At 35.0% G+C, this 16,077-nt stretch overlaps 1 protein-coding gene across 13 annotated transcripts in view; it reads right to left on the minus strand.

The window, feature by feature from the left end:
• EMSY (EMSY transcriptional repressor, BRCA2 interacting) overlaps nt 1-16,077 on the minus strand; it is a 104,419-nt gene that overhangs the window by 24,760 nt on the left and 63,582 nt on the right. For all 13 annotated transcript variants that reach the window (XM_021926340.2, XM_009186957.3, XM_021926341.2 and 10 more), the window contains 4 exons: nt 13,957-14,106; nt 11,190-11,360; nt 4,226-4,362; nt 887-1,060 (listed from right to left, as the gene is read on the minus strand). In XM_021926340.2, the coding sequence (XP_021782032.1) occupies nt 887-1,060; nt 4,226-4,362; nt 11,190-11,360; nt 13,957-14,106 (632 nt within the window). The remainder of the gene's footprint in view (nt 1-886; nt 1,061-4,225; nt 4,363-11,189; nt 11,361-13,956; nt 14,107-16,077) is intronic.

Here is a 16,077-nt window from a genome sequence, read left to right on the forward strand (position 1 = left end):
TTATTTTTGTTTCTACCATATATAAGATTCTAAAATTTCTCAGACTCTATTAAGTTACCCATTTCCAAGAGTTAAGAAGGAAAACATGGTTTATATCATACTCTAGATGATGAAGCAAATGAAATTATTACAATTGAACTCCATAGGCAATTTGGACTTGTCACAAAAGCTTATATATATATATTTAAGATATGTAAAGTATTTGGCTATAATTCTGAGGAAACAGATTCTAAAAGTAAATTAGTAGTTTATAGGTAAATTAATACCTCTTATACAAATTCTAGGATGGCATTTCTCAACCAAAACTAATACTGCTTCCCTCGATATTCTCAGAAAAGCAAAATACCTACAAAATAAACAGTAGCCTAGCAACATATGATTAGATCCTGAGCCTCAAATTCCAAGGCAAATTTTCAGAAAAGTTCCCTTATCTTCTATTCGTTGAAAAATAAATACATCTCTAGCTTATCTATTGTTCAAGGGGTCAAGCAAAGCTAATTTTATAAGTAAATAAAATGCTTTTGAAGGCCATGGTAGCTTATAAAAAGTAAATATTTTTCTTTGAGTGATTCTGAATGACTATGATCCTCCCTCAACCACCCCCCTCAAATCACAAAATACACCTTCAGCAAATTGTATTCCCAGGTAATTATTTCCCCATAATCTTTGCTGATAGCACGACATAAACATTTAGATATCTTAAAGAAAGTACTGAAAAGATAAATGAAGTTTTGACGATACGTGAATAATTAACACATTCAAACGTAACTTTTAACAATCTGATTTCTTAAAGATTGCTGATCTTTTCCTTCAAATTTCTACCCAGGAATTTTAGGAATTGAAAATATTTAAGAGCCAAGAAAAATCATCATATCTTACAGCATACCTGTGTTTTCCCTTGCTGCCCATAAACAATTTTTGTTGGGATGATTTTAGCTGCTGGTTGAACTGTGGAACCTATTCCTTTTGGCTGCGTTACAATCATTTTGGTGATGGGTCTTGTAGCAGTGAGGATAGCTGGCTTTGCTCCTGTTGGCACTGTCTGAATAGTCTTTTCTCCCTAAATTGAAGTCAATGATTACATAAGAGATTTATATGCATATAAATGATAAGTCCTCTCACTGAAAAATCAGTAAGGTTTTACCAGGATGATGAAAAAGGGGCTATAGATTATGAAACAAAGTATAACGTTTCCAGGAAATCAAAAATCCTAGACTTGGTCGAAATGATCTAGAAAGTCATCTGACCAACTTTCTACCCAAAGAAGGAATTAATTATTCTCTGATGAGTGAATTTTTAAAAATTACCACATGCAAAAATACTTATTACACTGTCCCATTCATGGAATACAAATAATAGTCAGAAAATTCTAGAAGAAGGTATAGTACACTGTTAATGCTTGTCTCTAAGAATTGGGATTATAAGTCTTATCCCCCAAATACATATTTATTTTCTAATATATTTGAAATAAATATTTGTGTAATTAGAAAATTACTGTGCAATATACCAGTAGCTAAATGTACACACATAAAATAAATCCCCTAAGTTCTACATATATGAAATTATAAGGATATATATTAGAATGTCTACATGAAAAACTATGGGCAAGCAAAATCAGCAGAAGTATTAACATTCTTTCTAAGGTTATATATTGGAAAAATTTGATGAACATATGCCATGAGGAAAGAATGTTATATATTGTTAATAATATATAAGGTTATATGTAGAAAAAAAGATGGGAAAACTCAGTGCTTCCTATGTTTTACTATTCATATATTACTAATATCCTTTTAGTCTATTAACTAGATAGCTTATATCCATTAACTTTTCATCATTTTCTATGCTTTCATCTACTTTATTCTTAAGTACCATTTTCTGGTCACTCATGAAATCAACATCTTTTTACATGAACTTAACTAAATTAAGTTCAAATACAGGGACTTTACTAAATTATTAAAATTTTTAAAATTAAAATCCATAAACTTAAGATGGAAATGAAAAGATCTGAGAATGTGCACCTCATCAGTTTTCCTTAATTTTTAGCCAGCATCATCTAAATATGTGCCTATCTAAACTTAGCAGCCAGTAAACACAAAGCACCCAGGTGAGCTGGCTAAAAAGCAATCACTGTGAATTAGAGCTAAATATAATTACAAAAATCACAAGTTTAACTATCTGTTGTAATTATTTAAGGGAAACATGAAGCATCTGCCAATGGTGTTATTACTTATTTCAACACATGCATACTCTTCACAGCGCCATCTCTGGAAAGAGCTCTAGTTCATTTGCCAAGAGCCACTAGTTTGCAAGTGAGCATACCTATCTATTAAATAGCTCAATGGACCCTGTCCGAGTATGATGAGCCATTCAAGCCAAACAAAACCAACTAGCGGCCTGTTTTTCAAAAAAGCTCTTCTGATGTGTGTTGTGGGCATGCACAGGTGAGCAAGTGGTGAGTAGAGGTGAATGTGCCTATTTGGTCTTTGGCAGGGGTGGCAGGGGCAGAGTCTTGCTCTGTCACCCAGGCTGAAGTACAGTGGCAACATCTTGGCTCACTGCAACCTCTGCCTCCCGGGCTCAAGTGATCCTCCACCTCAGCCTCCCAAGTAGCTGGGATAACAGGCATGCACCTCCATGCTAATTTTTGTAATTTTGTAAAGATGGGGTTTCACCATGTTGCTCAGGCTGGTCTCAAACTCCTGGGCTCAAGTGATCCACCTGCCTTGGCCTCCCAAATTGCTGGAATTACAGGCATGAGCCTCCACACCCAGCCCAGAAAATGGTCTTATATGTTGATTTGCTTGTTTCACTAGCACTGCCTGTGTCAAACAGTTGTTATCAGAGATATCTAACAGCTATGAATCATACATGACTCTCAGATCTTTGTGACCACAGGGCCTAGAATACAAAGCAGCCCCTCTTACATATCAAGTTCTTTGAAACTGCAAACCACATTACAAAGGGTTCTGAAAAACTGAATTCTAATCCTGCTTTACTTTTGGCTTACTATGTAAATTCAGGCTAGGAACAATCTGTTTTCCCACACATTGAAAAAATCTAATGCTGGACCCCTACCAATGAAGCTTTTATGAGATCTACTTAAGTGAAGTATAGCATTCCATGTTCTAGTGAAGTCAGACAAGGTAGGGACACTAACAAGCCAAAACAGTTAAGTACCAAGAATAACAAGAAGAAGAAAATCAATGATTGAGGATGTCTTATGTGCCAGGCCCTATTCTAAGCACTTTCACAATAGCTACCAGTTACTAAACAACCTCCCTGGTAAATATCATCAACCCCAATGTACAAATGAGGAAATTAAGAATGAGAGAGGTTGAACATGTCACCCAAGGTCAAACAACTACAATATAAAGAAACAAAGCCCTGGTTTGTCAAACTCCAAACCTTCTACCAACTGCCTTCAGAACTATAAATAAATCTGTTATTTCTTTGATTTTTTTTTTTTTTTTTTTTTTTGAGGCAAGGTCTCATTCTGTTGCCCAGTCTGGAGTGCAGTGGCATGATCATGGCTCATAGCAGCCTCAAACTCCTGGGCTCAAGTGATCCTCCTACCTTAGCCTCCCAAGTAGCTGGGACTACAGGTGCATGCTACTACACCTGGTTAATTTTTTAAATAAATTTTTGTAGAGGTGGGGGTCTTGCTTTGTTGCCAAGGCTGGTCTTCAATTCCTAGGCGAAAGCGATTCTCCCACCTCAGCCTCCCAACCAGCTGGGATTACAGGCATGTGCCACCACATCCAGCCTGATTTCATTTTTTAATAGCTCAAAGAGGTAAAAATGAAAAAAAAAAAAAATGAAAGTAACAAATTCCTACCAATTAGTCTTAATCCCACATATTTCTCTTTGCCCACCCTAAGCCAAATACTAGGTCAGTATCTATTGACCATAAGCTGGAATAAAACAGTGCTCCAACAGAAATCCCCCTACAGTTAAGCCAATGGAATTCTCTTTTTGGACAAAGCTAAGCATCTAAATCATGGTCACAAGCAACTTAGCTATCAGCAAGTATGAGCAACATGCTTTAGAAATTACTGTGAAAAATGGTATCAGTTGGTGGTGCTTTAACAGTTATTATATCACAGCAGTAGTAAATCAAGCCATTCTGGCTATTGCGGGGGTTCTCAAGTCCTTGCGCAAATATTTATATAGCTGGTCTTTAAACCCTCTGTGAATTGCTAAATCTGCAGTTGAAGCTCTTACTTACTCCAGCATTTAGCAACGTTGTGACAACATTTTTGCCCGGGAGGCCTTGAATGGTCGTTCCTTTTCCTGTAGTCTTTTGCACAACAATCACATTGGGCTTGGAAGTCATTGGGATTGTAGTGATTTTGGTAGTTGTTCCTTAGAAAAGGGGGAAGAAAAGAAGGCCTGAGTTAAGGACTAGAGACACTTGGTTATTTCTATTTATATTATACACAATTAGTACATATAGTAAATGTCATTCCTAGATGACATGAAAGCTGTCATGACGATGAAAATGAAGGCTTGGAATAGTAAGTTATAAGTCATACCAGAATGAAAGAATATTAAGAATTGACTCTTAAAGCAGTCATCTTTTTAGAATCTGAGAACCTATACACAAAACTCAGAATCAAAAAACATCAGTTTCACCATCAATACTCTTTGACTAGTTAAAAGAAACAAATCAGAATCTCTATTCTATGACATATATTTCCCCCAGACCCAGTATTATATCTGTGACTGAAGTGATGGGAAAACCCTTCAAAAAAGAACATGAAGTAAATACTTAAATTTACATAATACTAGGTTCTAGAAAAAATTTATGAAAAGAAATAAGCCATTATTTTTCTGTGACTAAAAAAGACAAAGTAGGCCAGGCATGGTTGGCTCACGCTCATAATGCCAGCACTTTGAGAGGCCGAGATGGGCGGATCACCAGAGGTCAGGAGTTCAAGATCAGCCTGTCCAACCTGGTGAAACTCTGTCTCTACTAAAAATAAAAATAAAAAACTAGCTGGGGGTGGTGGTGGGCACCTGTAATCCCAGCTACTTGGAAGGCTGAGGCAGAAGAATTGCTTGAACCTGGGAGGTGGAGGTTGCAGTGAGCCCAGATCGTGCCACTGCACTCCATCCTGGGCTACAGAGTGAGACTCAATCTCAAAACAAACAAACAAAAAAGACAAAGTAAACGATATACAAAACAAGTCACAGATTCACTGTATGCTTCTGTAATCTGCAGCACTCTGGAGAGTGTGAGGATAAAACTCTAATTTACATATATAAACTTATATTGTCAATTATTAAAATCTATCTAATAGGTCTATACCTACTGATCCAAACATAGTATTACTTTGCCCTCTCCCACACATCCTTCCATAATTGGCTTCTCTTCTACCTATCAAATCTACCTTCCAACCTTCAGATGTAAATTCTGGTGCAAATCTTTGATTTATTCCTTGTCTTCTTCTCTTTTTCAAAAAATTTTATTTTTATTTTTATTTTTTTAAGGCAAGGTCTTGCTCTGTCACCCAGACGGGAGTTGAATGAAGCAACCACAGCTCATTGCAGCCTTGACCTTCCGAGCTCAAGTGGTCCTCCTACCTTACTCTTTGATTTTTTGTAGAGACGTGGTCTCACTATGTTGCCCTGGCTGATCTCAAACTCTTAGGCTCAAGTGATCCTCCTGCCTCAGCTTCACAAAGTGTTGGGACCATAGGTGTGAGCCACTGTGCCTGGACTCTTTTTTTTTTTTTTTTTAAGAGAGACGGGGTCTCACTCTGTTACCCAGGCTGGAGTGCAGTGGCATGATCATATCTACTGCAGGCTTCAACTCTCGGGCTCACACAATCCTCCCATCTCCGCCTCTTAGGTACCTAGGACTTCAGGTATGTGCCATCATGCCTGGCTAATTTCTGTATTTTTTGGTAGAGATGGGGTCTTACTACATTGCCCAGGTTGGTCTTGAACTCCTGGCCTCAAGTGATCCTCCTGTTTCAGCCTCCCAAATTGTTGGAATTACAGGCATGAGCCAGCAGGCTTGGCCTATTTCCCCATCTTAACTCCCTATACCTCTCAACAAGATGAAAGCCCCTTAATCTCCACACTGTACCTTTTTATGATTCCTCAGTGCTTAGGACAGTGGATGACAATTACATTCTTAAAAAACTAAATTTATCATGCCAAGAACCTGGAACATGTCAACTGGTTAAACTCCCTAATTTCCCGTTTCGTCCCCAGTTCTAACTTTCCCTCATGTTTCAAAATCCTATTAATACATAATCTGTCCCTTAATCTACCATCTTAATCTAATTAGCATGTACTCCAGAGTACACACCATAAACTTTAATCTAACAAGTAACTTCTTCATTATGGCTTCCCGTTACCTACCACACAAAGCCCAAACTCCTCTGCCTAGCTTTCCAGGCTTTGTCAGACCTTAATTTTTAGAATTAACTAACGTACACCTCTCCTTTAATGTGCTGGTTTCCACATTGGTCTTTGAGTATACAAATTCCAATGCTACTTTTGCTCCTGTAATTTCCTCTGCTTATGAAAAGAGGCATGTCGAGTTCTTCTTCTACAGGCCTATATATCATCTATCAAATGACTAAGCACAGAATTATTACTTAATAAAAACATGAGTAATATGTCTTCAAAAAATAAACACAATTTTATTATTTTCCACTGGAAAACCTTAATATTCCTTACTTAAATTTTTTAAACAAAGTTACACTAAGAATAAGAATATTCTAGCTATATGTTAATTTTGGCAATACTGCTACAAAAAATGTCTTTATAATATACTTGCCATTATATAATGTTTCATTAGTCCAAGGTAACATGCTCTGAGGTTACATAAAAGAGCATTTTAACCTATGAACTAGCTTCACAACTTTTTCCATTTATTTGTAGTCTCTAAATAGTCAGCTGTTAAGAATTTCAAAAACCAAGCTGCCCATGATTCACTTATACTAACTTTAACTCTTAATTAACTTTAATCCCTCACATGTGATTAACTCTATAGACCTTTTTGACACGGTTTCATACAGACCTCTTTTGACATGATTTACTATGTTTTTGACTTTATGCTAAAGTACAAGGGCCACTTTTTGACAAAACTTGCTTAACAAATGAATTATATTTTTACCTACTAAAATGTCTAATCCCTTCCATTACAGAAGTTTTTCAATTTATATGATAGTTGCAAACCAAGTCCACAAGCTTAACAAAATGTGGTGGGCGGGGTGGCAAATGCCAGAAAATAGAAGAAAAAGGAATAGCATAAGGAAAAGCAAGTCTAACACTATATTAAAATAGAATATAATTTATAATTGATACAATGATCAATTATAAATGTCTGAAATTCCAGTGAACACGTTTCTATATTAGGGGATACCTACATTATATTGAAGAAGTATCATTCATTACAAAAAAGTCACCTTCTGTGCTTTCACAGTAGACTGCCGTTCCCATGTTACAAAAGAATTATACAAGTTCACTTGCTTAGCATTCTTTAGGGCAGATAATAAAACTCATGCATATATTCCTCTGTATCACAACACACAGTAGAGTATCTGGCTTGTAGCATATCAGAAGGACCCACTTATATAGTCTTCACTTATAAAACAATCGAGATATAATGGGTGCAAATAACTGTAAATCTCATTTGGATAATAATCAACTATGATATTGATGCATTTCAGGCATTCTTATTTTTAAAAAAGATTCCTGTAAAAGTTTGGGCATTATAATAGGTAGGCTTAAAGAAGAACACAAATTTATTGGCTCAGATTTTACTATTCTATTTACAGATTCTAAAATTACCTGATAATCTTGGTCTCTTAGGTGAGGTTTTATGTTGCTTTGCTCAAAGAATGAACGAATGAAAAAGTGCAAAAATAACAGCTTCTTTCCTGGACACCGTACTAAAGATCAGTAGAATTAAAGTTTTGCTATTGTCACAGGTTCTCATAATGTCCCCAGAACCAAGGTAGTGAGTTCAACTCTGAAGAATCCAATATAATTATTCATCTAACCCTCAACAAAGCTCACAAAAAAAGTACAAATCTGATAATCTAATATATAAACATGTAAATAAATATTTGATTCTATAAAATATGAATTGGCCAGGCGCAGTGACTGACGCCTATAATACCAGCACTTTGGGAGCCCGAGGCAGGTGGATCACTGGAGGTCAGGAGTTTGAGATCATCCTGGCCAACACGGTGAAACCCTGTCTCTGCTAAAAATACAAAAATTAGTCGAGCGTGGTGGCAGGTGCCTGTAATCCCAGCTACTCAGGAGGCTAAGACAGGAGAATTGCTTGAACCCGGGAGGCAGGGGTTGCAGTGAGCAGAGATCACACCACTACATACATTCCAACCTAGGTGACAGAGCAGGATTCCGTCTCAAAAAAAAAAAAAAAAAGATATGAATCAACTCTAAAGATAGTCATGGATTCCATTTAACTGTTTGTTCTAATAAAAAGAACAAAGTGATCTTTCTAGAAAGTACTCTGGAAGCATTAAATTGCATCCTAGGATATTTATACAGAGGAAGTAAGAATTCCACAAAATAATTTATGTATAATAATGTTCATCATAGAATTATTTATAATGCCACACACACACACCCACGCACACACACACAAGACAGCCTGTAAGCAACCTAAAACTTGCTACAATAAGAAAATGGTTAATATGAGGAGGGGTGTCAAAATACATTTACTAGCATGGGAAAATAACATTACTATAGGAAACAAGGATAAAATCTGACTATATTGGATCCCAATTTAAAAAAATATATACACACACACACATTTATACAAATAAATGAATAGAAAAATGAATAAAAAGAAATATACCTAAATTTTAACACAGTCCTATGGATAGTAAAAATCATAGGTTTTTAATTTTCCTTGAACCTTGCTGTAGTTTCCAAATTCCCCCACAATGAGAGGGAAAGTGTCTTTTTTTAAGTCTTCTATTCTTATAGCTAGATGTGTGAGTGTATTTTAAGAAAAGAGCCAGACACAGTGGCTCATGCCTGTAATCCCAGCACCTTGGGAGGCCAAGGTGGGCAAATCGCTTGAGCTCAGGAGTCTGAGACCAGTCAGGGTGACATGCAAAACCCTGTCTCTAGAAAAAATACAAAAATTAGCCAAGCATGGTGGTGTGGGCCTGTAGTCTTAGCTACCTGGGAGGCTGAGGTATCAGGATTGCTTGAGCCCAGGAGGCTGACGCTGTAATGAGCCAATCACACCACTGCACCCTGGCCCGGGCAACACAGTGAGACTTTGTCTTAAAAAAAAAAAAAAAAAAAAAAAGGAAAGTACTTCTTTTTTGTTTGGGGGAGATGGGACCCTAGAAAAAGCATCTGCTCATGGATGAAGACAGAAAACTGTGTAAATTCATTCAACCAGGCTTATCAATAAACAGGCAATGAAATGCTTACAATAAACAGTTTACTATAAACAGGCAATGAAAGATTTTAAAACTAACCTATAATCCCAGTATCATAGATCAACAATAATATTATAAAATAAGAAAACTGTCTTTATAGAGAACAGTGAGATGTAACACAGGATCAGTTTAGAGCAACCAGAAGAAGAGAAGTTCTTTGGAATAAAAGTGTCAGTGAAGCAGAGATAGAGACGTAATGAGCACCATGCAATGAATAAAGTTGTTTAAACTGTATGCCAAGTATATCCTGTAATGCTGGAAAAGTCTCTACTCATGTACACTCATGCACTTGAAGTAGCAACTAACCATGAACGGTTTTATAATTCAATACAAAGATGGATAACACGTTATACCTGTATAAGATACATAAATTTCAAATGACATCTCTGCTTTTAGGAAAATGTGCTTGCTTGTATTGCTCTAACCAGGTACAAAGCAGCTACATTATGAATTAGGTCTGAAAATAGAGGACTTGTGACGTATAAACATTCCTTCAAGCTATATGAAACTACAAATTTACGTATAAGTACAGAAAAATCCTTAAGGTCATAAAAAACTACCTACCAATGAAATACATGATCCCTTTTTCACAAATGTTTGAGTAAGTGCTTTATACTATGTAAAGATACTGTCAAGTAATACATTATAATTTAAGTTTTAACTGTTATTTAAAATATCCTCTTAAAACCTGGAGTACGATGATTCTTTCCCTACCGGTTTCACTCTCCTCAGTCTGGCAAACATTGGATTTTCTCACTTACATTTAAAAGTAGAGCCAAAATTAACAGCTTTAAATATAGCACTTTATGCCAATACCATGCTCTACTTTGCTTTTTTATTTTTTAACTCCCTGAGTTATCAGCAACATCAAATTACTGCCAGGAACTTCAATCCCTTGACTTTAAAATGTTAGAACAACTCACCTGGGGCATACAAAATATGACTCGTCTACAAAAATGTTAGACAATTAAAGTCTACAGTCTTGCTTAATCAGAGATTATTTACATCATTTTAATTAAAAATAATAATCGATGAAAACAGATGCCATGTTAACATTCCACATTAGGGTTCACAACCCAAGAACTGCAGAGATTAATGAGCCAATAAAAACCAGGTATGGTTTCCATATACCAATAAATAGGCAGACGGTTGGCTTTCACTATTAAAGTAAAATATTTCTGAAAAGCAAAGTTAATATAAATGGCAAAAAGTAAATAAACTATTCAAATATTTTTATTTTTAATAAACTAAAGTGACATTAGTAATTGAAATTATGAGATATGTTCCCCAAAACATATTTAGAACAAATAATAATTCTTCCACTTTCTAACTCTAATTGGTCTTGGACAGGTCAATTTGCTCTCTCTAAACCCAAATCTATCTTCCTTTGTAAATTTAGCACAACAGCAACCACCTCAGAGTTGTTATGGGGTCTGAATGGGTTGACAAATAGGAGAATACTTTGCAAATGAAAAATCTCTATGCATATATAAACTATAATCTTTCCACTCTGACTAAAAGCAACTAAAGGTTCTTTCCATTTTAAAACTATGAAAAGCTTTATATGTGAATATTGAATATTAAAACTAAAAACTATATTTAATCATGAAACATAAGGACTAAAACAAAGCTTTAGATTTCTAAGCAAAACACTGAGATCAAATACAATCCTTCAATGAAACAAGTTCTTTATTTTTCTCTCAATGAAGGCCACCTATACCTTTAACATATTTCAGATATACCTACCAGAAACTATATTACTGCTAATTATCTTGCCCCCCAAGGTAGCTAATGATTTGGGTACTACTGTAATGATGCTACCACTCGTAGTTTTCACATAGGTTGCAGCTCCAGGGGTTGCCGCCATCCGACCAATGGATGGGCTCACTGTTGGCCGGGTATAGGTTGCTTGTGTGCCTATAGAAAGGGAAAAGCCAAAAGAAAAAGTTGTCATTGCTTATAGAACAACGATAACTAATACAGTTTAACTGTAATTCAATATAATCTATATTGCTATAACTTGAAAATGGAATTTCAAGGTGTCAAGACATTAATTTATAATTTTACAGCCAGTTTTCAACACATATAGCAAGTACTACAGCCAAGTCAATTTAATTTTACACATAAAATTTTGTGATGTGTTGCATCAAATTACTAACCCAAGAAAAAGTAGAGTTAACTCTGTTCCCTTCTTCCACTACCCTTCTTCTACTAGTTTTATGCCAAAAGAAACGAATTTAATCATCTTTCCTGCCAGAGTATTTTGGATATTTCTGTCATAGATTTTAAGGTCTCTGCATCTGTTTTATGCTGTCTTAGTGCCAAACCCAATGTTGGCATTGAGCAAATAAGGCAGTATTGTTTGTCTAAAATTTTACAAACTTTCATTGCTTTGTAATCTGCTACCCTCTAAATACACATCCATCTTTTAAAGGGTTGGTTATTCTATCATTTTAGTAAAGATTAAAGTTAAAGCTGCCTAGAGTTGCCAGGAATGTTTCTCTTTAGCCTAAAATTTTCTCTATTTACATATTTCCTCAACTTTAGACCTGTTAGACTATTTTTCTTCATGTGTCTCAAAAGATTTTATATCCTTCCCCACTATTTCTAACACTTTTTTCTTTTCTCCAAACAGGAATTAAAAGCTAACTACATGAGTCTGTTGTAGTTTCTCACAAATCCAGTAACTCAGACAGGCTATTCCTAAATTAAGCATCAATGCCTTAGGGAGAATGAAAAAAAAAAATTACTAAGATAACATCATCTTCACTTGAAGAAATTTCTTTCATTATATGATAATCAAATTCATGGACCACTTTGATAGCCATTTTCAACACTCACCTCCTCCCCCGCAAAAAATGGTTTTACCAAGTTATTTACCTTTGAAAAATACAACCATTACCCAAAAAGGGAGAACGGGAAGAACAACAAGGAGAATTAGTTTAGATTGGTTATAAGCATACATCTGAATGGAAAAAAAAAACAAACCTCACAAAACTAGTGCAAAGTAAATATGCTATATGGATACATAGTTTTAATTTGGCAAATTACATCTGGAAAAAATTCAAATTAAGTTTTTGTTTAAAAAAAGAAACACTTATTATAACACAGACACATAAACATAGACAATTTATTATTTTTCACTACTTTTCCATAACATGAGGAATCACATATGCATAACACTGTTATCTATTTAGAAAAGTTTAGGGGAAGTATGATAAAGTTAATACTAAAGAATAATAGTGTTTAAAAGCACAGGCTTTACATAGAGACAGAAAGCAGAATGGTGATGCCAGGGATTGGAGAAAGTGGGGAAATGAAGCATTATTGTTGAATGAGTACAACAGTTTCAGTTTCGGAAGATGAAAATGTTTTGTAGATGGATGGTGCTGATGGTTATACAACAATGTGAATGTACTTAATGCCAATGAACTATATATTTGAAAATGGTAAATTTCATGTTATATATATTTTACTGCAATTTAAAAAACAAAAGCAAGCACAGGTTTTGGAGTTAAACTGGTTCAAACCCTAGTTCTGCCTATTTTTGGCTATGTTACCTTAGGCAAGTTGCTGAAAATGGAGATGATAAAGCCTAAAGGAGACTAAGTGCAATGTTTGTAAAGACCTTTACACACTGGCCAATAAATGACAGCTTATAAGCTTGAGACAGGTATCATTTTACACTATTTAAATTCTGTCATCTAAATACTAGCCATCCTCAAAACGTTTGGTTAAACATTTAAAATAACAGTAATGGCTAATTATAATATTAATAGTGACAACTATTGAGCACTATGCTGGGGACTTTCTACATACCTGATTTCATTTAGTACTTATAATAACCTTATGGTATAGGGATTATTATCCCATTTCAATAAACAGGAGAAAAAACGAAAACAAATAAACAAAGAAAAATATTTAGAGGGATTAAGTAATCTGCTCAAGGCCACATTTTAGATAGTGTTACTATCCAAAATGTTCAACACTCACTTCCTCCAGCATATGCTGGTTGCTTGCCTATCAGAGCACAATGCCATTCTGTGCTTCCCTCAGTCTCAGCAATGCTTAGTAAACCGTAACGTAACATATATGCTTCTCAACTTCATCAGAGTGAAATCCTTGTGGGTTGGGTCAATTTCATTCAACAAATCCTGACTGAGCACCTACTTACAGACTAGCTCTGTATATATGGTAAATAAAATGGAGATGGTCCCTTATCCTCATAGAGCTTATGGTTCAATAAAAGGAACAACATTAAACAAACCAACATACAACTAGATAGGTAAGAAATTATGGGAAGTGCTATAAACGAAAAGAACAAAGGATCATCAGAAAGAATAACAAAAGAAAGTTAACATCAGGGTGGTAGGGGTGTAAGAATCAAGAAAGGCCTCTTTGAAAAACTGTCTCATAAATCTCTGTATCCCAAGTGTCAAGTATATTGCTGGCATAGAGAAACAATTTGATGAATGTATGATGAATAAATGAACTGATGCTCAAGAGAACTTACCAGTAGGAGTGGTTACCAGTTTAGTTGTCATAATTGCACCATTACTGCTAACCACCATAATAGGAGAATTGCTACTGGTGGGTAGAGTTGCTGTCACCGGTTTGGGTAAGATTTTACTTGGTTGAACCTGTTGTGTGATGATTTTAACACCTTTGAAAGAAGAAAGATAAATCTCAGCACAAATTATTTTTAAATACATGTCCCTTATACCAACCCAAGAGGGCAGCAGTCACACACATTTACCCAGTCTTGCCTAAGGAGAAGTTTTTTTTAATACTGATGAAACTAAACTTTTATTCCTCAAATTCCTATCTTTCTTAGTTTATTTCTCATTTCAGAAATGCAACTAAAACACTTACATTAACAAAGTTCATAAAGAAAAACAAATCTTTTGTCTATGATTGTATTATATAAGAGCTTTCAAACCAAATTATCCACTGGACTTCAACTTTACAGGCAAATAATCCTTTCCATACCAATACTTAGGATGGAAGGACTAGTGTAAGAGGTCAAAAACAAAAGGTAATGTGCTTTTATGTATCCCCAACTTCGCCAAAATATTTGTACAACTCCTTAAACTTACATAAAAGCTGTTGAAAAATATAAAGACAAAGAACATTTTTGTTTGAAATTTTTAATTGGCTTCTTTTAAAATAATTTTTAATAGCTTACTTTGTCAAATACAGGATACAAAAAAAGATACATTATTTTTCTACCTATACAAAAAATGTGTGGACAAGAACTTGAAGGTGATAGGCAAAAATAAAATTAAAGTGCTACGGTGGTGATGTTTTTTTTTTTTAAATTTTCTAAATTTTTCATTATGCCATAATTGTTACATTGACTTTCCAAACATAAACATTCCTTTAACCTTTTTTTCATTTAGGAAAAAAAAAAGTGTAGCTTGCTGCCAGCATTCATTTAATTTTATATAAACACACTCTCTGAGGCTGAAACAAATCTGAGTGATTTTCAATATGAAAATAAAATATAAAAACTGTTTTTGAGAACTATGTTAACATCACACATAGGAATGCTAGCTTCTAGGATTTGACATTTTCTGCAACTGAGAATTACTATATTTTGTAAATGGAAATACCACTACTAAAAACAGAATGCTATAAATAGAATAATGTCTTTTGTTTCCAAAGTCAATATAACAGAGCAATGCAAAAATAATAATCAAAGCAAGATATTTCGTGGCAAAGTTATCTTGGAGTAAATGCTACAGCTGCAAGCGCCACCAGCAAGTATTCTTGGGGTAAATGAGAAAGGGGTTAAAAGAAAATTTCCTATGCCAACTATAGTTAAATTGGTAGCTAATGAAGGAAATTTTTGGTAACACTCTTTCCCCACTACTATCTTCACTGAAATAATTCATGAGTTAAAATATGTTATTATAGACAACTAAAAATTATATTACTTTTTGAGATGGTGATTTAGGTTAAGACATTAGGAAGCAACCAGATCTATTTATTTAATAGCATTAAATAATTTTACATTTCTTGTAGCCAACAAAGTTGTTACAATTATGACATCTAAGTATATAATTAGACAAGTTACATAATCTCTGTGACTCAGTCTCCTCCTCCATAAAATAACGATTCTATTAGTATATACCTCATAGGGCTGTTGTTAAGATTAAATAAATCACACCTGTAAAGTGCATAACGAACAGAAAAATTCAGTAAATAATCATTATGGAAATTTTAAAAATCTGATTATAATAAATCTTAAGCACTGAGGTTTGTGGGAGGAATAATTTCTAGTATTTATTTCATTAGTGAATTACAGTAATTATTATTATTATTATTTTGAGATGGAGTCTCACTCTGTCCCCAGGCTGGAGTACAGTGGTGCAATCTCAGCTCACTGCAACCTCCACCTCTGGGTTTAAGTGATTCTCCTGCCTCAGCCTCCCGAGTAGCTGGGATTACAGGCGCCCGCCACTAGGCCCGGCTAATTGTTTTGTATTTTTAATAGAGACAGGGTTTCACCATGTTGGCTAGGCTGGTTTTGAACTCCTGACCTCAAGTGGCCTACTGGCCTTGGTCTCCCAAAGGGATTACAGGCGTGAGCCACCAGACCCGGCCAGAATTAAGTAATTCTTAAAGCACATAT

Source organism: Papio anubis, chromosome 12 (assembly GCF_008728515.1).
Source record: "Papio anubis isolate 15944 chromosome 12, Panubis1.0, whole genome shotgun sequence".
In the NCBI taxonomy this organism is placed as follows: Eukaryota; Metazoa; Chordata; class Mammalia; order Primates; family Cercopithecidae; genus Papio; species Papio anubis.